The sequence below is a fragment of the Bidens hawaiensis genome, unplaced genomic scaffold, assembly GCF_021521415.1.
Source record: "Bidens hawaiensis isolate Kalapana, Puna unplaced genomic scaffold, B.hawaiensis_p1.1 tig00003115_1, whole genome shotgun sequence".
NCBI classification, from domain to species: domain Eukaryota; kingdom Viridiplantae; phylum Streptophyta; class Magnoliopsida; order Asterales; family Asteraceae; genus Bidens; species Bidens hawaiensis.
Genome location: NW_027491167.1, coordinates 2,479,534 through 2,502,596, shown reverse-complemented (window position 1 = coordinate 2,502,596; position 23,063 = coordinate 2,479,534). Strand labels below are relative to the sequence as shown.

The window sequence follows — 23,063 nt, the reverse complement described above, 5'->3', positions numbered from 1 at the left end:
GTTATTAGCCTAAACTGAAACCGAAATCATCAGTTCATCTACTTTATTAACCAATCGGTTCGGTTTATTCTCTTAGTTTGTTGGCTTACTGGTGTTGTTCGGTTAGTTTCGGTCAATAACTAACACTAAAGTTAGGCTACAATTTTTGCTTACAAAACATGAAATTGAGGTATATAAAAACTAGAAATATATATTAACATCAATGGTTAAATTAGGTTAATTTCGGTTAACCAAGGGTAAAAAAAAACAGATAACTGACTTTCGGTAAATTCGGTTATCGGTTAATTTCGGTTTAGTTTCCTTGGTTTTCGGTTCGGTTTCTATTAATGGTTGGTTACTGCTCACCCCTACCGGTAGGGATGACAAACAAACCCAAACCCGCGAGTAAACCTGAAACATTTAGCACAAGTACTTGGGTACGGAATTAGTTTTCAAAAATTTAATGAGTATGACACCGGTATGATAATATTAATCATGTGATACCCGATCCAGTTAGACAAAACATGCATACCATTTACCCAAACCATACCGGTAAACATTATTTTTTCTTTTTATATCATTTGTTCTTAAGTAATAGAACAATCTACTAATTCACTAAACTTTAGTTTTTAAATTTCTAATTTCATTGGGTATGCAATTGCATAGACATTAGGAAATAACAAGAAATGCATTTGGAAATATCAACACAAGTTTTAACAAACTAGCAGATATACCCAATACCCGAAGGCATTCATACGCGTGGTTTAAAAAGAGAGAACTACAATGAGCTACAAGTAACTAATCAACCATTTATTGTTATGGCTGTTATTGCCTGTTAACTACCAAACCAAATGACAATTACTTAACCCCCTAACCCAATTGTACCTTAATGAAATCAACGAGCTATAATCGGCGGTATTCTTTGAGATTCGAGAGCATGGTAAGTAAGAAATCAGACATACATTGGGTGATTATTAGAAAAGCAGTTAACGTATGCAAACCGAGGCCAGCAGTTTTATAGTCTGAAGACATGAAGCTAATTTGCTATAGTGTAAAAGCAGTTAAAGAAACGAAAACACACTCTTAAACGCGCGGAATGGATCTGCTACTTCCCTTATTTCAGCTGCTGTTGCCAACGAACAGCATTGCCTGTTTCCTAAACTTGGAGACTTTTGCTCCTTCTCTCGAGTAACTGCTGCTTTCGGTTGTGTTTTCACAGGTTCTGGATCTAAATGATTACATTTGACTTTGCATCTGCAGGTAAGTCAAGGTCAAAGTCAAAGTTAGTATTGGATGGCTTGGACCGTATACTCTTAATCTCATCAACTCGAGGGAAGCTCTTGGCTTTCTTTCTTATATGTTCAAATATTTTCTCTCCAGTTAATGCGGCAGATGAAATGTGTTTGTCTGGCTCACTTGATTCTTCAAATGGATCAAAACCTTCAGCGAGGTTTAGAAATTCTTCAGTGTCATCGGGTGCTATTTGTTTATCGCGTGTACACTTTCTTATAAGATTTAATGTCTCTTTAGATGGCGGATATTCAATAGTTGGATTGGCTGCAACAGAAGGTAAGCTTTTGGCTTTTTCACGTATGTAGTCGAAAACGGTTCTTTCAGTAACGATTTTGCAATCATCATCACCATCATCATCATCAACAGCAGCAGCAGCAGCATTATCATCATAAGCATTGTTGATCTCAACAATGGGCTCACCTGTGTCAACAGATTTTAAGTGATACTAAACTTGAAACAGAAATTATGTGTTATTTTCGTTGTGGTTTGTGTAGAGAATCAGAAACGTTACCTTCATCTGAATCTTCATCCAGGAGTTTGAAACTAGGCCTGATCACCAAAAAGAAAATTGTTCAACAAATGAAGATGTGGCCAAATGGGCAGGTCAGTCGGGTTGACCAAAACACACTTTCTCATATTTTTAAATAAATAACTAGTGTGCCAAATATATATACTAAAAAGAATCATATATTTCAAGAAACAACAAAATTTTAAATAAAATGATATAGAAAGGTTTTCGCATTAAAAATATACTTTGGACAACTCTTGACCCAAATTTTGAAGCTTTTTTTATTATTTTTTTTATTTTACCCCTCTGGCCATTAAAAACATACATAACCAAAATTGACCCATTTATAAGTCAACGGGTCAATATTGCCACTTCTAAACAGACATGATACTAATGAGCTATATAGGTGAAGGACGAGAATGAGCAGTTGAAAGTTAAAATCATACATGGAAGCTTCTTCGTTTTTCGATTTTGATGACTTGTCAGGCTTGCCAGCTGAGACATTAAGTGCATAATGATATTCAGGATCAATTATGCAAACATCGGTTGGCTGAGGCAAGGAGAACTTTTTTGTTCCATTTATACGATAAACATCATATTTAATATTCTTCATTAGTATGGCTTTCTGGTGTAAATCAATCCCAACTGCATGAACAGACAAAAGTAAAATGAATGAAATCTACATAAATAAAATAAATAAAGAAGTTGAATTGGAGTATAAAACTTACTGAATTCTTCAAAAATCAGATCTGCCTTAACAGTCAGCTTTCCGCTTGTAACTAGTATTGTTGCACTATATGGGCTGCACTCATGTTAGCAAAAAACTAATTTGTAAAACAAAGATGATGAATAATGTGAAAATTAGCCAATATAATACTTAATACATAAGTTTTTATTGGGTGCCTTGGTGGAAAAGATGCATCTACTTACCTTGTAAATTCTTCCACTCTGCAGAAACAAATTGAAAAATGTTGTCAAGTCACCATTGCAACATAATGTGTCAAAACACCGCAAGTGTTAAACCATTGTCATAACATTGTAGTTCAAATTCTAGTTTTATTACCTTATCTTCTCGTGGAAAACTATCAAGTTGTCTTCCTCTACAGCAACAACCTATGAAAAACGTAAGTTCTTTAAAAGGTACTGTTTAACAAGTATTATCTTGTAAAAATATTAGAAGCGGATATAAGGTCATGTTTGGTAACGAGTCAAGACAAGTCATTTTTGATACTTTTTTCTCATATATTCATTTGGTAAATATGATTGACTTTAACTTCTGAATAAAGCAATTTAGTAGGTTGTATGCCGTATAAAAACACTTTGGCAACTTTAATTCGTTTGACTTTACCCACTTGACCCGTTAGAAATAAAACATAAACTGAACCAACAAGTCCATTAGTCAACAGGTCAAGATTTCCACCTCTAAATATTATGTTCATAATCACATACCATATCAGCATAATGCCTTTTAGTTTGTGGCGACTGAGACAGTCTTGTTAATGTCACAGCCAGCTTTGACTTCCCATAGTTCGGACATGTGATCTCTTCAACCTTCATATCAACTTTTGGTGGAAGCGAAAGCAATGATTCCTTAATGTGGTTGCCAAATGGGAACTTTCGACCAGTAACCATCTCTATTTTCCTTGGATCTGCTTCAGAAAGGGATTCAAATGACTTTACTCCCATAGATTGTAAAGCCTGAACATAAACAATAGGTAGGTGGATTATTAGACTACTAACTTATTTATACACAAGATAAAATATAATATTTTTTCTGTACAGATCTTGAGGTTCATAGAGAGAACGAAACCTTTGCTGTCACCATACCAATCCCAGGCAATTGTTTTAGCAGATATGGACTGTCTTTCCAGAGTTTTTGATGCAAAGATTTTGCTAAAAGTATTGAATTTAAAGCCCCCTTGTAATTATTTTTATGTATAAAATACTCTTTCATGCACCTTGCGATTCGACACCCATTTGAACAAACAGAGTTCATATCCTGTAAGTGACCAATTGTTATATGAAGCGCTGATATCAAAACTATCAGAACTTTATAAGCTTATAGAGGTGAAAATTTTAACCAGTTTATGAATAAGAGAGTCGACTCGGGCTATAATTTATTTCTAACGGTTCAAATAACTTAAATTTAAATAATAAGCTAAAATGGGTTATGGGTTGATCAGGTCAAATGTGTCTAACGGGTCAAAAGTCACCTGAAGTGTATTCATAGTGTAAAAATCCTCCTTAAATGCTATATTTCTATATCTGACTTCTATTGTAATAGTTATATTTCATATTCAACTACATAGTTATTTATGGAAGTCTAGAATGGATCAGAAATAAGTGCTTTGGGGTTGACCCGACATGTTTTCGCATGGACTAAAAAGTTGCCCGTTTATCTAGCCTGACCCATTCATTGTTCCACCTCTATATTATTATAACAAAAAATCTGACCTGCGTTAGAGACAAATCATGGGCTAAAGGATCTCCAGTCAAGCAATCGTTTGCCAAAATAAATAGTTTCTCTTCTCTGGTTTGTATGCGCTTTTTTATCTTCCCTCTATCTCCAAGTATGTGGAAACGAAGCCTACCATCTTTATCACTATTTATGTCATTTAAAAGCTTCTTCTCATTCCTCCTTAGTTGTCTCCCTTCATTCCAGGAAATGAAGTCAGTTCCATGATATTATTTTCATTGCATAAAAGCAATTAAACATATACATACAGGAGATTTCCTCTGCACGACAAACAATATGAAGAGCGTCTTCTATGCTGCAATTTGATGGAGCTTTCATAATGTGTTTCATCGTGTCAAATTTCAAGTAGTATTTTGTCATCAACCTTGCAGGCTCTGTGAACAAGAAGGTGGAAATCTGTTAATATATATGTATAATGTGTACATGGAATTTGTATGGCTATGGCTATAGAAATCTTTTGGCTTGAAGATACCAAGAGGCTTTAAGACAAAACCATCTTCATCAATCCAAATCATTTGGTAGTCTGATAATTCATTAACTTTTTGTACACAGACATCTGCAGTATATACATAAAATGAATCAAATAACTGAGACGTGCAAAGAACAAAAACTCATCTTTGCTTTGCAGTACCTTGCACATGCTTCTCAATATGGCTACCAGTTAATCCTTTCTTGATTGCATAATTTTGAGGGTTCTATAAAAAAGTCTCAAGAGTTATTTATTGAAAAAGAGTAACTTGATAGTTTCTGACTATATCAGATTAACAAACCTTTTTCATTCTCACATACAGATATGAGCATTTCATCCATTCTATTGCCCTGGGTATATCTGGGACAGTCAACTGAACTATCTCTGCAGCTAGATGCTCAGTAACACATGGAAGTAGTCTGAACAGAAAATGAAGCATATTAACTAGTCAGGTGGCATGCATCAAAGCAACAAACTTTTCAAAGACTGGAATGCAGACTTACTGAGATTCAACCAATTCGCATCCACCAAGTAGATTCTCATACAAATGGGCCTATCATGTTAAGAGAGCATATAATCTATCAGAAAAAAGTAGATCATTGTTTGATAATGATTATTGGCAGATGCTGAGATTCAACCACTTCACGTCCACATAGCAGGTTCTTTCTCCCTATATTATCCTCTATATTCTCACTCTCTATACACACGTACATACATATTCTTTATGAACAAACACACACAAAGGGACATTACTGTTTCTTTTCTTGTCATGATTATGACCATTCCGGTATCATCAAATGGTGGACGGCCTGCTCTCCCACACATCTGCACAGCCAAAAACAGCTTAGTATGTTCTAATAGGGAAGTCTATCTGAAAATTAGAATGATGTGGAGATAAATGCTAGAAGCAAATAGTTTAACAGTGAACAACATAAATAGGTATCAAACCTGAAGTATCATTGATCTATCATATTCTGTGTACATCCCTTTCTCTTTGTTGCTGAAGAAAAATGAAGGTACCATGTATGAAAGCAGTCAGGTGATAAGAACTTTACCCAAAAACCTAAGTAAAAGGAAGGTCTGTACATACTAGTATTGTGTGGATTTGATTATAACAGTATGTGCTGGTAGGTTAATCCCATGGGCAAGAGTGTTTGTGGTGCATAGAACTTGAAGATCGCCGTTGAGAAATAGACCTTCAATCAAGCTGCGATCCTTAGGGGAAAGTCCACCATTGTGATAACCAACTGAACAATCACAATGATGATGGAAAGCTCAGACCGAATGAACATTGTGCAAACTTTATTAATCTTATTTTATTCATTTAAAGAAAGTAAATGAGCACTTGCCACCATAACAGATATAAGATTGCATCTGTTTGTCACCGCATGAGAGTGAAGCTTCCCTTAACTTTTCTTGCTGTTCCCTGCTTTTGATGAAAGGGTTTGAATAACCATGAGTCATAGCAGTCTGGGACAGCACTTGTGCTGCTTCTTGCGCCCCCTTTCTGGTTGAGCAAAATACCAGTGCAGACTTGCGACTAGAATATTGCATAAGGAGATCTGCATTCATGATCTGGGAATCAAAATTTTTCTCTGTGTTCATATTCCTTACCAAAAGAAACTAATGCATAAGATGTTTGTAAGCCTATACTCACCAAATAGGTAGTTTTGAAGTCTCTGAATCATAGAAGAAAGAAAATGAAAGGGTCATTGACTTTCTAGTATTCAAGTTGATAAAAGATTGAATATATAAAATCATGGCAAGGAAACTTAAAATAAAGAAAAACATTAAGTACTTGCCTTCTCAAACAGAAAGTCATTTTTGGCTGGGGTGTAGCCTGCAAGCAAAAAGTTCAACATTAAGTAAATGACAAACCAACTAGCATACCCTGATTTGCAATTTCAGAATTTAATTAAGTAAAGATGCTTAAAAAACAATCATGAAGATATTAGGATGATTGAGATTACCAAAAACCTTGGTAGTCAACTTTACAGGTCTCATTTCCTCACCAAACCTACAGAATGGTAAAAGAGTTGGTTTCATTAACAAAGTTTAACAGCCGCCCATCAAGTAATATCACATATACCTTTTAATCCCTTGGATTGGAACCATAAGCCATTCAGCTGCAAGAGACAAACATAGTCAATGACTACCTTATGGCCTAAATTACCAGAAAAAAGCTCCACTAGTTTAACACAATGGAGAACAAACAACATTACCAAGGTCATCAATATTGGGGATTGTTGCAGAAACAGCTAGGATACGCACATGTGCCAGTGGGCTTGTTTCCATTTGAGGGCTGCGACTGATCATTTTGATTCTACTAATTATTGCCTCCAAAGCAGCTCCACGAGGATCATTTAACAAATGAACTTCATCGATAAGTACTAGTGATATATCACTAAAAAAGCTCAGGCCACCATCTTTGATGCCAAACCTAGTCACCGAGTCAAACTTCTGCAGAAAAATAACTTTAATTATTATGCAAATGAAAAAAAAAAGAAAAACAAAAAAGAAGTAAAAATCTGTGTAATATGACCTCAGGAGTAGTCAGGACAATGTCTGCTTCTTGTATATTTCTTATATTGTAAGATTCATTATCCCCAGTAAGCTCCAAACAATTTATCCCCCATGACCCGAGCTTTTGGCTCCAACTCCTGAGCTTCTCTTGTACCAAAGCCTTCGATGGGGATATATATATCTTCACACCAAAAGAAGATAAAGCTAATAAAGTAAAGCCGTCACTTTTTGTAGCCATAAACTATAGAGTCTAACACAATATGTGTTCATAATCACTGTAGGATAGAGCTTCACTAATTAAGGGGTGATGACAATAGATTCTCAATATATAATAATAGCAGAATTTAAATTAGTGTGAATAAACTTGTTAAGTACTTTTGGTGATACATTGATGCCAGAATGAAAACGTGAAAACTCATCATCTCAAATTCTCAATAACTTCTCTAGCACTAGGCTGAGAAATATTTTGAAGATTATTGTGAAAAGAAATTATTTCCTAAAGCAGAAAAGGCAAAAGTGAATAAACTTGCGGTGCGCACATATGATGTATATTGTGAAAAGAAATTATTTCCTAAAGCAGTTAAGCCCTGCTTGCGGTGCGCACATATGATGTATATATGTGTGAACCCTCGGGTGGGCAAAAGTGAAATTGCACTAATTTTGACGTTATTTTACTAATCTCGTGAAAATAACGTTAAAAGTGACGGACGGTTAATCAGGCATCATGTAGTGGCGTTGATAGCCGAAAGACAAGGGTACATGCACCGATCAGCCGGTGTCCCGATGATTGAGTGCTATGTGCCTTACGTCCAAGGCTTGATGCAAAACTACTATCGAGCCGGGGGTCTCACCGGAAGCAGCCTCTCTATCCTTATGGGGTAGAGGTAAGGCTGTCTACATCTTACCCTCCTCAGACCCTACTATAGCTTTGCTATTGGTGGGATATACTGAGTACGATGATGATGATGATGATGATGATGAGAAAAGGCAAAACCAGGTATGTAGCCTACTGTTTTCAGAGTTCCCTTTGTATGAACAAATTTTCCTTCCTGAGAGATGAACTTTGACAGAAGTCTCAAGATGCATAACTCAAACAACACCGTCTTGCCACTGCCGGTTGGCGCAGAGATAACCATGTTGATGTCAGAGTGAAAACACGCAGAAAAACATTCACTCTGCAGCGAGTTAAAATACCTGTATCTCAAAGGATACAGCAAACATAAAACACTGATATGAGGCTTGGTAATATACTAATATAGAAACAGTAACTATTCTTCTGTTCTTCGAAATAGAGTTGTGATAAGGATTAAGGTCTATCTTCAACACTTAATTATCTCACTGCTACTTGGAATAACTAGTTAAACCAGTGTTTAGGAAAACAAAATTGTAGAAACACAACATGTAGAACAAGTGCCACAATTTGAGGCTCAAATAATCAATGTAGTCAGTGTTGTAGAACTCTCTAGGGGATTAATCGGATTGGAATTTTATATGTAATTTTTTTGAAAGTATATGTATATATATATATATATACATACAAAATTTATCAAGATTTCATATATAATTTTTCAAACCTATTAATCAGGTTAGATTAAGAAGTATAACCTTTCAAATACTTCAAGTTTTTGACCAATTTTGACTCAAATTTGACCGAATTGGGCCAATTTGGACCAGCTTCGACCGCCTTTGACTAACTACTGATTATTGAGTCCTATTTAGCTAAAATCGAATCAGTCACTCATCGATTACCAATTAATTGCGACTGATAGGCAGCTAATACCTGTTTCTACAACACTGAACCTAATAGCTAGCTATGAGAACTTATGCATAAATTCAACTTCTAACAAGTGAGGTAACAGTCAAGCGTTAAATTACAGTTTAAGGCTAAAAAATCACAAATCTATAAACACCTAATTTGAAGTAGCATATTCAATACCGTAGAAGACGTACCTGAAACTAAAAGTTGAACGAAACGGATCAGGTAGATCTGAGACGGACTTAAGCGAGTATGAATCCATAGACGACGAGTGCAATTGCAACTGTAATTGAACTGCGAATAAACGTGTACGTATTGTACGTTACAATCAGCAATCGTTATTAAATCAAAGCTATATTAATCTACAACACGAACAACCTGTAATTGACCGATAGGAATGCACAAAACGAGTAGGATTAGTGGAATTGAAAAGCAAATCAGAGAATGTGAGAGGAATATACCTGAACTGAAGACAGAATTTGAGTAGCTTGTGACGGATGATCTATGGCGTGAGTTAGTAGTGGAGATGATGCATGAAGAAGAAGACGACGTTGGGAGATATTTACGTGGCGGGAGATATCTAATCTAATCTAATCTAATCTAATAAATGAGTGGGTTCTTAAACAACTTTGTTTTTATAATTAATCAGATCCAAATTATTTTTAATTCAGTATTATACTTCACATTCGTATGCGACGATGTCAAAGGCATTCTTTCTTGCTGTTTCAAATTCAATTCCTTCTAACCCTAGCAATCAACTATTCATCTCATTTATAATTCAATATTAAGAACATTCTTTTTCTCTAGCAAAATCTTTTTAACAATTCACCTTCGTTCATGATTCATTTGAATCATAATCTGTTAGTAGTCAACAATCACCGCTACTCTTCGGCTGGCGACACGGTAACACTCACATCCCCTTCCTCTATCATAACAGTGTCGTTTAGTAGTGTTTAATTAGAACATGTAACCCTAGTTTGCAGAAATTGTTTCTGAATATTGATTTCAATAATATCATGGGTCCAACAGGAGCTTTAATTCAGGTATGTTTTGATTTAATGTTGATTTTTTTTTAAATCGATACCCAATTTCACATGTTAGTGTTGACGAACAGTACAAACTTTGCTCACTATCATGCTTTTCAAGTTTCCCCCCTTTTAGAAGACAATTGTTTTGGGGTTCTTAATTGTTCAAATTATGAAAAAAAAAAAAAAAAAAGGCAAGCGAGCAAAAAGTTGTGCCGCTACCCCATTTTGAATTGCAAAACCCAATCTTTTAACAAATAAATTGGTGTGATTTTTCAGGCTTTAAAGGAGGAGACTGGATCCGTTGAATGAAGAGCAAAAGATTATCAAGGGATTTCTTACTCATAATGATTAATCTGAATAACTGGACTGGTCAGTGTTCTATTATCACATACTTTCCTTTTAGCTTTTTGTAAATGTGAAGTAAATTTATTCATTATAGTTATTATAATGAATCAATTTTGAATGCCGTTTGGATAATTTGTTACAGATTCTTGATTATTCAGTTTTGATAATTTGTTTTTCTTTAAATGAACTATTATAATCCAAACGAATTTATTATAGTTATGATATTTATATTATAAATGGCTAGATACTTATATGACACAAGGTTTTGGTGTTGAAAATTTCATAGTTTTGAAGGATCATGTTTTAGGTATATCATGTTTTGTAGCAGGACAATCAAAAACAAAGGTTCAATTACATGATGCTTGCAAGGCTGCTAGCTCTATAACTTCTTTTGGGCATGATCATTTGGAAACTTATCCTGCTGCAGGTTTTTATATTTTTTTCATTGGTTATTATCCAACCATTTTTATTTATTTTGAAAACTAACAACCCATTTTGTATTTTGCAGGGGGATTATCCAATGTGGTTGTTGGATATGACTTAGTCGAGACATACAAGGTAACATTTTGGATAATTTATTTCTTTAACTGAACTACATGTTTGGTTCTGTATTTATGATTTGTAATTTGATATGAGAGCAAACACCATCTCAAATTACTGTCTATGTTTCAATTTTGAAGTTGATCGTTTTTACTAACGAAGATTTTGTTAATAGAGTATGCATATTTAAATGAAAGAAAAATGGTTTGGTGTTGCCACATATCTAAGATCATAGGGGAAGAATAGAAGAACATGGCACATACACAAAATGTTAATCCTAAAAGAACTCTTTCATATGTCTATATCTATAATGTTAAGGCTCTTTACGCAAAATGTTATATTATTATGTTACCTAACCTTTTATGTTATACATTAGTCTTTTGGAGTTCATGTAATTGTTAGAATACAGTGCCAGACTTGAAAAAAAGCGCTTGAATTTCGGTCCCACTGATGAAACTATTGCCGATTTTTAAGATATTGGAATGTTCTTTTTATTTTATTTTTCAATCATTGTACAATTTTTCTTTTTCAATTTCATATCTTTTTTCCCTTACCTGTACAAGAACACCAAGAAAAAGATAATGAAGGCAAGGGCGGTGATATATATAGTTGTACTCTTCTTTTACTTGGTTTATTATCAAATTTACTATATTATATTAAGCATATCCTTTCTAAGACCTTTTATGCATGTTAACAGGGTTAAAAATACATGAAATTATTAATGAAGTCTCCCACCATAAGGGTTCTTTTTTCGAGGGTTAACACCACAAGGGTTATTTTTTCTTGCCATATGTGGTAGGGAAGGGGTTTATTGATACTGCAGTTAATCCTAGGGACAATGTGGCATATATTTGGAATTCTGAAAAATATGGTTATATTGCTCTAGAAATTAGAAAGTGAAGTATAGATTGCAGAAATCAGATTTGGTGTTACTTTTGCATATGTTTGTTTGGTTAAAAGGAAATTGGCAACTCAAAGGTTATATCATAAGTCAAACAGTAGTCAGAAGTTCACGCTTTGTAAATTGAGAACAAATGTTCGCAAATTAAATTGATAACAAGGTTGTGATTTGCATATTTGAAAATTAATTGACAATAAGGTTGTGATTTGCATATTTGGAAACTATTTGGTTTCAGATCCAATATACTAAAGTTAAGCATTTGTCTAAGTCAAATGTTTTTTACATTTTTTATTTAATATATTTATAAAATTTAATCACCTGTTCAATATATTTATAACTTTTAGCATTTATTCATATTTTTTGTAATTACTCAGCCCGTGTATTACACGGGTACCTAACCTAGTTTTGGTATATATATATACCATTGGAATGAAAAATGGAATTTTGTTACACACTTAAAACGGTTTAAAAGTGAGCCTAGTGTCACGAACTCCGTGGGGGCGTGTGGCACCCGAAGGCCAGCCAATCAGTTTGCTTATGATCAGGGTCTGCTGGTTTCGTCATGCCTTGGACTCATCAGGCGAGCAGCAACAGCTCGCAACTAGCGATGCGTTAGTCGTGCAAGCACGACTAGGCATTTACGCATTCTTTCTCGTTAAGGCCGTGCCCGAAGAAATACGGGACGAGCCAATGAACCCAAACGTTTCAACACAAATTAAACATCTCGATCTTCAATATTTGGTCTGTGACACTAGGTTGACTTTTGGATTGTAGTAGATCAAATATGTAATTTTGTAAGATTAGAGGATTGAAAATGTTATATGTATTTTCATAAATCTATTTGTAACTCTAATAAAAAATCAATACAAATCATAATTCTGGTTACAGGCGATTCTAAATTTTATTATATCTAATTTGGTTTTCTTAGCGACCGGTTTCTAAATTTTATGATTGCAAAATTTTACAGGGGGCGCTCGAAATTTCGCGTATCTATAATACTAGAATTTTTTAAGGGGGTGGCTTCCTTTCTTCAATAGTAGTAGCTACACTCATGACCGGGGATCGATTGATTACATTTATATATTTACAATTGCGTCCAACTTTGTGCAGTGAGTTTTGTATCTTGTGCTTGTAGTGTTTGTACGTTAATTTCCTTGATTTTGGATTGCCAACTGTCTTTGCCTCTTGTTTTATACTATACGAGTATGTAGATGATGTGACGCTCATGTGAAAAGAAAGAAAAGAAAGGGAGACTTTCATTTAGGGGAGCAAAAACGCAAAATGTGAGGAGAGGGAGAATGGAAAAAGAAGGGGAGGCAGAAAACCTTGTATTTATGATTTTCATTATTTGTCTCTCTTTAGCCCCTTTAGGAGTCACATGCCCAACTTGAATTGTGTTTTACACAATCTCGTTGATTGACAAAGTATTGATAACATCATACATGAGTTTAGCGAAATCGATTTTGCATGATAAAATAAATGTATTGGTAACCTTTTTGAAAACAATCAAAAGCTAGAATATGTTTACATATATTAAACTTGTTTCCGATTGTTATTTATGATAAATTTAGATGGTGTTATTTACAAATCGTGTAGAAGCTGTAATTAAATGCTAAGAGCCGTAGTTATAAATCTACAAACTACGTGACATCTAGGGGTCTTCTATATATCAAATTTCGAGGTAGTCGCATTTTGAAATTTTATCGCTTGAATTAAATTCTATTAGGATTTGAAATACAAATGCCATTCGATTCAAATCGAATTTGATTAAAAGTTATAATAGGTAACAACCCAAAGTTAGAACTAGAAGACCAATGTATAAATACCAGAATATTTGTTCGGTTGGTTATAAACTTTAACCAACAATAACTAAAAACTTCCGTTAGAGGATTTTAAAAACCGTTTGATTTTGGTTAATTTTGTTTTAATTAATTAAGCATGTTAGGTTCAATAGCAAAACAACCAAAAATTTCAGCTTTGATTAAAAAAAATTCAATTCACTTTTATTGGCATAATCATTTCTACTTTTACTGAAATCTTGAATTAAAAAAACAAACATTTCTACTTGCGTGTTGCGACATAACCAATTAATGCATTACATGTTTGAAAACTAGTTTGAAAACTATTGTACATTGTGGCGAAAACCTAACGGCAATTCGGTCGGTATCGGTTCTATACGTTATGGTAAAAGTTTGGTGTTAAAAGTTTCATTACCAAATTTGAGGGACCAAAACGTAAAGATGTCAGTTGAAAGGCAAAAAGTTTCATTACCAAAGTCATTGGGCCAACAAGTATATATATGAAACTAAAGTTGATTGGTTAAATATCACAAATATAAAAAACTTTTGTGATAAAAGTCTAATGAATAAATGTTTGACTGACTTGCCCACACCTCTTGCCTTACAGGTTTCATTGAGGCAGTTTTCTCAGTTACAAGACAAAGTGGCAATGAACTTATTTTAGTATAGCTTAGTCCAAATTTTTAGCAACACATGATTTGGGACGGATGGAACCAAGCCATATTCTTGGTTACAGCCTGAGCTATAACTCAAAAACATAATGCAATTTATTACTTGGAAATGATGTAGCATGTATATGTTGTCTTCCAGTAAGGGAAGATGTAAAATCATGGACTACTCACAAGCAGTGAAAACCTTACAACATGTTTTTATAGTAGAACAGTATGTATAATCAGCTTGGTTCGGTTAATTCAGTTATGACATACACCAAAACCAAATTCAAAACCAGACCAGGTTCATTCGGTTATGACATACACCAAAACCAAATGCAAAACCAGACCATGAATTTCAGCTAATAGGTTATGACTTAATCGAACCATCAGTTAGCTGGTCGGTTTGGTTAACTCGGTTAATTCGATTACGGTTTAGTTAATTCGGTTATTTGCTTACTCCTACCTAATTATGTATGCATAAAAAATAAACAATCATACACTAATTATTCGAACTGGAAATCAAAAACTTGAAATTGAGCATCCATATTCAATTCGAAAAGTCGAAAACCGAAGTCGAAAATGAATTCAAATCAAATTTCAAGTTATTCAAGCCTCATTTGAATAGTGAACACCTAGTGAAATTTGAAAAGAGAATATAAGTCATATTAATATTTTCCTCTTGTTCAAGTCTTCGTTTTACGTCTTAGTTCTTACAATACAAAGCACGATATCATCGACAAATGAATACATCAATAAATCGTTCATCCATCAATAAAGGTATGATCAGTAGTTTTCTAGTACTATATTGAATTATTAGCATATGATAAAAGGTAATAGTATAGAAAAGATACTATCGCAGACTCAGTTAATAGATGCCTTATAATATTTAAGGCTAAGTAAAAAAATTTAAAAATATATATGTATTTCTCATATAAGACTATAAAAGAAAATAACTTCTGTTATATAACTATGACATTTACATCCATCAAATAACTACAACGAACAAGTTATGTGACAAATTAATTAAAAAAAACTTAGAACCCATCTTTTGCCATAATTATTTAAAAAATCATTTTGGAATAAGTAGTTATGAATACATATAATATTTATGAATAATCTATATCAGTTTTGAAAAAGACAAGTATGGATAAGCTATTTTCCATCCAACTATTTTGAAAAAGACAATAGTCAAAAACTCAGAACTTATAATCTGTGAAGATGACATTAGCTAATGAATATAACAACTAAACTTTACTACTTACAGCTGTTTCTAGTATTTGTAGAGCTCTGCTCCTAAATCCAGAAAGAGCTGACCGCAAAGATGTAACTTCAAAAACCCACCAACCACCCAAAATTCCAACTAGAGTGTACTTCTGATCTCCGATTTCAACCTTAGCAATGCACAACACCATGTAATCATCAACTTCAACTTCTTTGGCGTACAATGACTGCATTATATTAATGATTGCCACATTAAAAGAAACAAACAGGTAGCAAAATGGATGTGCAAATGAATATCCATAAACACCATTTTATCTATATATCTATATTAGAAATAATGTACAAGTTAAATACGATTACAAATATAAGATACAGTATTATGCTAAACATTGTAGAAAACCACGTGCTGAAACACTAACCTTGAATTTGTGTAAGATGGGGTGTCGGCCCCTGTATTGTTGCTGCAACTGAAATATTGGCAGAATAAATTCAAAAGCTAGTCACGGTATTATTAAATGTGTGCCGAACATCCAAGATTAGATTCACAATCTGTGGTAGTGTATGCTTTCTAATTATTATTTAATTACATTTCAAATACAGCCTTCTATGCAACGATACGAGTATGCATGTTAATGTAACAGAGTAAGTTGTGATTCGTTCTGACCTGGTCGATGAATACATAAACCGAGAAAGGGCTGGGTTTTGTGCTGAGAAGAGCAAGCATCACTTTAACTCCGAGAACAACAGGATAATTCCAGTTCATCCACACAATTAACAGTAGAGCAATAGGCACCATCAGTTTCTTGGCAAAGATCATGAAATTGTGTGGATTCTCATCAGGCTCTGATTCTCTCAACATCCCTATGCTATGGTGATCTGCTGGGCCGGCATATCCTTCAACATCAAGTATCATAGATTTAGAAGTGCAAAAATAAAGTCGTCGGTCACAATGGGCAGGTCGGGTAACTTGCCAAAAATGGTAAATGAGGCGTACATTAAGCATTAACAAGCCTAAAGTTAACTGCTTACCATCCATACAATGTGCAAAACGTGGTCGGAGTACAGCTGACAGACCTAACAGTTTGCCCATGTTAAACTCATGTCCTGATTATCCCATATATGTAGCAGCTCGTTAGCATAGATCGACCCCTTTGGTTCCATAAATATTAAAATTCGATTCATTAATAACAGATAAGTAGATAATTAATATAGTTTGAAACCTTCATTCTGGCAAAAATTAAAGAACGGTAAATTCCAATGCACGTTAACTAGAAAAACACATTTCTATAATCATAAAGCATTAACTAGTAGACCTTGCAAACAAATTAAAGTTGCTACATCCCTGCTTCTTTTAAACAATAATCAGCCCCGTCTATGTTAAGTTTTGAGTTAAAAATGTACAAGATGTGCATCTATAGAATATCAGCATCCTCAATGCAAAAAAGACAGGCCTCAAACAAATCACACTCAGTTATCTAGGGGATCGCACGAGGTGGTTTGGTTAGGCTTAGAGCCCTAACCGGAACCAAAACTGAAACTGAACCATCGGTTAATTTCTTGGTTCGGTTACGTCAGTTAATTAGGTTAATGTTAGATTAATTCGGTTATCTGCTCAGTGAAATGTCAGTGACCGCTCGGCGGGAAGTTTGTTTATGTCATTTATTTAATTAAATGAATGAACATGAACACATGTTTTGTTTGTTCGATTACATATTAAATAAAAAAATAATACTTAGATTGATAAATTTGAAGGCAAGTAAGGGAAGAAGTAAGTGACCTGAAGCATAGGATTTGGTGATATGAAGATATAATAATCTAGTGGATGGTGATTCGAAAACCCTAAGAAAACGGTTTAACGGTTGAATTGTTGCTGCAACAAATATAAAATGATTCGTCGATTGAGTTCATCAAATTGAAAATGAATATGAATTGGAAATGAAATTGCGATTACGAGGAATTAGTCTTGGAGGAGTAATGGAGGCGAGAAATGTCGACGTGCTTCGAACCCTAATCACCCGGAGTATTCCTATTGCCTGCGCCATCACGAGTTTAAAAATGAATTACTGCGATTTTATGTATCAATCATTTCTTACATAGATGTTAACTAGGATAGAGTGTGGTTAAGAAAACTAAAAATGTTAAATTTAATAATATTCGTCTCTAAAAACTCACACACCCTAAATACGACATATAGAGTTATACAACCCTATGGAACCCCAAGTGATAAAAGTACACTGAACGTTCATGTGTGATAAAATTACACTGAGCGTTCAGGTGCACGGAGTTTGACTAACTCCCATACGATTGTATAGAAACAAAAAATAAAATCCAGAATTGATTGAGTTGAGTCTGTGTGTGTTAAAAAAATGTGATGATATATGGATATGGTTGCTACATGAAATATGATATAATATTCCGTGCATGTTTATCTCGTTTTACGCAACGACACGAGACAATATTCCGACGTGATATAATATTCAGTTTATTATTTGATACGACACAATATTCCGGACGTGATATAATATTATACCGGTTTTAATATATAAACGCGAACGAGACTTGTTTTTTTTCTCATTCGTTCACTACCAAACCAACGTGAGTGATGTCGATTTCTAGCGATGAGATAACGATAACGAATTCTATAACAACATAACAGTGTTTACAAAAAAAAACTAATATCCATCATATTCATGCATTTTTTCAACTCGTCGTCATTGCAATAATGCGGTCTCGTCATGTAACACGTCTGCTTTAAGGGATTCGTAGTCTTTTTTCATTTGTCGCAATTCCAACGTCTGGGCAAGCGTTTCGTGGGTTCTTTCATGCTAGTGGCGAGTTCCACGGTATGGGTTTCGAAACGACGGAACACCTCGTTTAGATGTTCGACTTCCTCATTCGTATTGAATCGTGCGACGACCCTCCCCTTTTTGTATTCTTTTTTCTTGTTCTCCCTCGGAGTCGAGCCAACTCATGCACTTCGCTGTCATTGCCGTCTAAATTAACCGAGTCATGTTACGAGGTTGAAGTTACGAGCATCGGGGGATGTTGCTGGTGTGCTCGGATTATTCGAAGACGATGTCCTCGACTTTTTTGAAGCTCGGGATGATGCGTCGGCTCGTCGAGCGACCGGAACAGTGGGTGCCCATTCCATTTTGGGCATACCCTGAGTTTTTCCCAACAACTTAAAATGCTTAAACGCTTTCCTGATTCGCCCTTCGGTTTGCTCTTAAGCTAGAAAGTCGTTTTAGATTGGATGTCGGCGTCGTTTTGTCTGCTACACCAACCGCGATCACGCAAGCGGTTGTATATCCCGACAAATTTTTGGCTTTCGGAATTAACGACATTCCAATGGGCTTGAACCGCTCTTTACCCCGGTATTTTTCCGGTTGACCCGTTAGCAAGAGCCAAGCTTCAAATACTTTCCTACAAAATATTCCGACGGCTTGAAAGTTAACTACAAATTAAGATTATTTTTCACGATTAATATAAATTTTTAATAACGTTATATAAATACTTAATATTAAAAAACTTACAAACATCAGGATCCTCTGAAATGACGATCCAAGCCCTTGTGAGGGCTACATCCTTATCCTTGGTCCATTGCTTGTATGGATCAAGCTGCGTCATCGGCTCCCCCGATTATTACTTTTTTTGTGTTTACGGGTCGGCTTTTGGCTTGAACCGGAGGCCCGTGTCGTTTGAGTCCCCGGCTGTCACACCCCGACTTAGGGCCTAGGCGTGTGACCACTAGTTGGTACCTGTTTTGTAAATATATCAGAGTTTATGGGTATATTTTAGCGGAAGACTTTAGGTTGAATATAATATTTAATTTACATTGAAAATTTACTCGGGAATTAAATACCCGAGTATCAGTTTACAAAACATATGTTTCATATTACAAGGATTTATCAAAAACGGAGCCATCTTGTACGTGCTTCTATCTTCATATAGACTCCAATCCTTGCTAATGCTACTTATGTTTAATTACCTGCAATGGGTTGGAAAAATACGTCAGCTATATGCGGGTGAACACGTATGACTCAATAAAACATTTTGAATGACGATTACAATACAAATGTAGTTTTCTTGAAAATCTCAGCGGAAGCATTTCTACTTCCGGTATATGTACCACTGCCCTACACACACAACGGTATTCCCCAAGCCAAACGGCCCTAAACTGAGAACTGGTCATGACCGTTTAAGCTCGCGGCTTCATTGCCTTTGATTGATTGATTGAGCTTTAACAGTTATGTTTGGATCCAGACACATGCGTATTCGGTCTGAGTTGATATTATTCTCTACTTTGTATTATAACGTTTTTTAGAGATTTCATTATCTCATGTAGACATTGATTGACTCGTTAAGACAAACACCGTTCGTCTCATTGAGTATAAACATGTTTTGACTGATTGAAAAGGTTAACGTATTCACCTGTACCGTCGGTGTTGGAAAACCTTGACTGATTGATTGATTGATTGTGAACGATACTTAACCTATACATAAATAGGTTTGTATGAAGGTTTTGAATGATGTTAAGTTATGATTGTAAGCTTAACCTTGAAATCGTTTATCTTTGATTGTGAATGAAAATACTTGTTTTATGTGACGTTTGATATAGCATGCTTTGGCCTAATAGATTCTATCACGTTGGTAAGTTTCTCCAGGTAAGTAAACGGGTCCCTCGGTTGATTGGGATTTATACGAATTACTTTTCCTTAGGCAAGAAACTTACTACTAGTGATATCCCCCTTCCAGTTACTACATGCCCGTCAAAATATATCTTTCGTTTAACATTACTTCATCATGAAGTAACGTTTATGAAACATGATTGTGAATGATTTGTAAAATACAATCAAGGTTAAAGGCCAAAGCCTTGATTGATAATCTAAGCTATAATTCAAATAACTTAAACGTAACCCCTACCTTAACGCGGATACTTAGATTGATAATAAGAAAAAGGCAGGATCTTGATCTACTTGCTTATGTGATTGCTATTTGATTATAACTTCGTTTCTTGCACGAAATACGAGAAAACAACACGTCGGCTTATTAAGGCAACCGGGCACGCCTTTCGATGTTAACTATGTGAAAGTGGAGGTGAAATGGGATGAGGAGAGCTCAATACCCGTCACCCCCTTTTATAGGCTGATTTCGTACCCCATCGCGGTACGCGATGGGGTTCTTGTGGCCCGTCGCGTATCGCGGCGCCGCAACATTACGCCGCCTTATGCGGTGGTGACACGTGGCCTGTCACAACGTGCCACGTGTTGACACGTGGTTGGATACGTGTCCGGTGACTCACCAATCCCATCGCGCTACGCGATGGGTTATTTGTTACCCCGTCGCGTACTGCGACGGGAGAAGATTTTCATAATATACAATTTTGGTCCCTATACTTTCTAAGTTAGTATATTTAGGCTTAAATTAAAGAGGGTAAAAGACGCGGTGTTATATCCTCCCCACCTTTTGAATAATCTCGTCCTCGAGATTTATTGGAATAAATTGGGATACTTTTTCTTCATTTCTGACTCGAGTTCCCACGTATACTCGGGTCCTCGTCTTGAATCCCATTTGACTTTTACGAGTTTGAGTCGCTTGTGCTTGAGGAACTTGATCATACTATCTTCGATTTGAATTGGTTGTTCCACAAATTTAAGCTTCTCATTGATCCTAACATCTTTTAATGCATAGCAAGAGTTTCATCGGCTAAACACTTGCGAAGATTGGATACGTGAAACACATCGTGAATACCCTTCATCTCATCGGGTAACTCTAGTCGGTAAGCAACTGGTCCGATTCTTTCGAGTATCTTGAATGGTCCAACGAATCGTGGACTCAGTTTTCCTTTCTTTCCAAATCTTACTACTCCTTTCCAAGGTGATACTTTCAATAACACTTTGTCGCCTTCTTTGAATTCTAATGGCTTGCGGCGAATGTCCGCATAACTCTTTTGTCTATCTCTTGCCGTTTTCAATCGTTCACGGATTTGTATAACTTGATCAGTGGTTCTTTGAACAATTTCAAGTCCTGACAACTGACCATCACCTGTTTCTGACCAACACACAGGTTTTCTACACTTACGTCCATACAATGCTTCAAATGGTGCTGCTTGGATACTCTTATGATAACTATTGTTGTACGAGAATTCCATCAGCGCGAGATGAGTGTCCCAACTTCCACCTAAGTCGATAACACAGGCACGAAGCATATCCTCCAAGGTTTGAATTGTACGTTCACTTTGGCCATCAGTTTGGGGATGGTATGCAGTACTTAAGTTTAATCGAGTCCCCAGGGCTTTTTGAAAACTTGACCAAAAATTTGAAGTGAATAGACTATCTCTATCAGAAAGGATGGATAGCGGCACACCATGTAAGGATACAATGTTTTCGACATATAAATGTGCTAACTTATCCATACTAAACGTTTCTTGAATTGGAATAAAATGAGCAGACTTCGTAAGTCTATCTACAATAACCCAGATTGCATCATTTTGGCGTGAAGTTTTTGGTAACTTCATGATGAAATCCATGGTTATCATATCCCACTTCCGTATCAGGATTTCCGGTTGTTGTAGTAATCCTAACGGTTTTTGATGTTCAGCTTTCACTTTTGAACATGTCAGACACTTAGCTACATATAAGGCAATGTCTTTCTTCATCCCGATCCACCAGTAATCGTATTTTAGATTGTGATACATCTTGTCACTTCCCGGATGTATCATATACTTTGACTTGTGTGCTTCTTCTAGAATCTTGTCTCTTAAACTTCCGACCATCGGTACCCAAATCCTTGTACCGAGTCTAAGTATTTCATCACTTCCTTTAATCAATTGATCAATTGTGTCGTTCTCTTTTTTGGCCTTAATGTTCCCTTCTTCCAGTGCCAACTTCTGAGTCTCTCTAATTTGGCAGGCTAGATCGACTTTAAGTTCCAATTTAAGAGCTCGAACTCTCTTTGGTTTTTCATGTTCTTTCCTACTTAAAGCGTCAGCCACAACGTTGGCTTTTCCTTCATGGTATACGATCTCACAGTCGTAGTCATTAAGTGTTTCCATCCAACGCCTTTGTCTCATATTCAACTCCTTTTGATCGAATATATGCTTCAAGCTTTTGTGGTCAGTGTATACTGTGAACCTTACACCATACAAGTAATGTCGCCATAATTTCAACGCGAATATTATAGCACCTAATTCAAGGTCATGCGTGGTGTAATTCTTTTCATGAACTTTCAATTGTCTCGAAGCATAAGCAATCACTTTCTTTCCTTGCATTAAAACACATCCCATTACTGTGTGCGAAGCATCTCAGTATATGGTAAAGTTTTCCAATCCTTCAGGTAAAGCCAGAATAGGTGCGTTGGTTAACTTTTGTTTAAGTGTTTCAAATGCTTCCTCTTGCTTCTGTCCCCATTCAAACTTAATTGCTTTTCTGGTAAGTGAAGTTAATGGGATAGCTATTCGGGAGAAGTCTTGAATGAATCTGCGATAGTAACTGGCTAAGCCTAGAAAACTTCGGACTTGAGTCGGTGTCTTGGGTTTCTCCACTTGGTTATAGCTTCGATCTTTGCTGGATC

The 23,063-nt window shown here is 35.5% G+C and overlaps 2 protein-coding genes and 2 long non-coding RNA genes across 6 annotated transcripts; 1 reads left to right on the top strand and 3 right to left on the bottom strand.

The window, feature by feature from the left end:
* Positions 1 to 306: 306 nt before the first annotated feature.
* LOC143622335 (ATP-dependent DNA helicase homolog MER3-like) lies at positions 307 to 9,546 on the bottom strand. Its single transcript, XM_077093522.1, is given in 28 exon segments — positions 307 to 1,213; positions 1,216 to 1,692; positions 1,784 to 1,821; positions 2,227 to 2,425; positions 2,509 to 2,582; positions 2,711 to 2,728; positions 2,844 to 2,893; positions 3,230 to 3,478; positions 3,591 to 3,779; positions 4,235 to 4,431; positions 4,505 to 4,630; positions 4,729 to 4,812; positions 4,888 to 4,951; positions 5,027 to 5,144; positions 5,229 to 5,278; positions 5,479 to 5,550; positions 5,674 to 5,725; positions 5,816 to 5,972; positions 6,075 to 6,287; positions 6,383 to 6,404; positions 6,528 to 6,565; positions 6,696 to 6,742; positions 6,815 to 6,851; positions 6,948 to 7,185; positions 7,268 to 7,429; positions 8,259 to 8,442; positions 9,199 to 9,298; positions 9,466 to 9,546. Coding segments are annotated over 27 exon segments (3,396 nt in total). The 5' UTR covers positions 9,267 to 9,298; positions 9,466 to 9,546; the 3' UTR covers positions 307 to 1,040.
* Positions 9,547 to 9,840: 294 nt separating this feature from the next.
* On the top strand, positions 9,841 to 11,016 carry LOC143622287 (uncharacterized). Of its 2 annotated transcripts, XR_013151673.1 has the most exons (4): positions 9,841 to 9,907; positions 9,988 to 10,047; positions 10,309 to 10,804; positions 10,886 to 11,016. It is a non-coding gene; the product is annotated as an uncharacterized LOC143622287 (long non-coding RNA). The 2 variants fall into 2 exon arrangements; XR_013151672.1 differs by having other exon boundaries at positions 10,309 to 11,016.
* Positions 11,017 to 15,412: 4,396 nt separating this feature from the next.
* Positions 15,413 to 16,547, bottom strand: LOC143622285 (uncharacterized). 2 transcript variants are annotated; one of them, XM_077093476.1, is made up of 4 exons: positions 16,521 to 16,547; positions 16,156 to 16,385; positions 15,911 to 15,958; positions 15,413 to 15,718 (listed from the first exon to the last, which is right to left on the bottom strand). In XM_077093476.1, the coding sequence occupies exons 1-4, from the start codon at positions 16,525 to 16,527 to the stop codon at positions 15,515 to 15,517; spliced, it is 489 nt and encodes a 162-aa protein (XP_076949591.1). In that variant the 5' UTR covers positions 16,528 to 16,547; the 3' UTR covers positions 15,413 to 15,514. The 2 variants fall into 2 exon arrangements, with proteins under 2 accessions (XP_076949591.1, XP_076949590.1); XM_077093475.1 differs by lacking the exon at positions 16,521 to 16,547 and having other exon boundaries at positions 16,156 to 16,503.
* Positions 16,548 to 16,549: 2 nt separating this feature from the next.
* On the bottom strand, positions 16,550 to 17,538 carry LOC143622286 (uncharacterized). Its single transcript, XR_013151671.1, has 3 exons — positions 17,443 to 17,538; positions 17,269 to 17,361; positions 16,550 to 16,595 (listed from the first exon to the last, which is right to left on the bottom strand). It is a non-coding gene; the product is annotated as an uncharacterized LOC143622286 (long non-coding RNA).
* Positions 17,539 to 23,063: the final 5,525 nt, after the last annotated feature.

Coding starts and splice junctions, on each gene's coding strand:
- LOC143622285 (XM_077093475.1), bottom strand. CDS start 16,494: ATGCTTAATGTACGCCTCATTTACCATTTTTGGCAAGTTACCCGACCT. Junction 15,959..16,155: donor TTTATGTATTCATCGACCAG/GTCAGAACGAAT, acceptor CCAATATTTCAG/TTGCAGCAACAATACAGGGG. Junction 15,719..15,910: donor CCATCTTACACAAATTCAAG/GTTAGTGTTTCA, acceptor AATATAATGCAG/TCATTGTACGCCAAAGAAGT.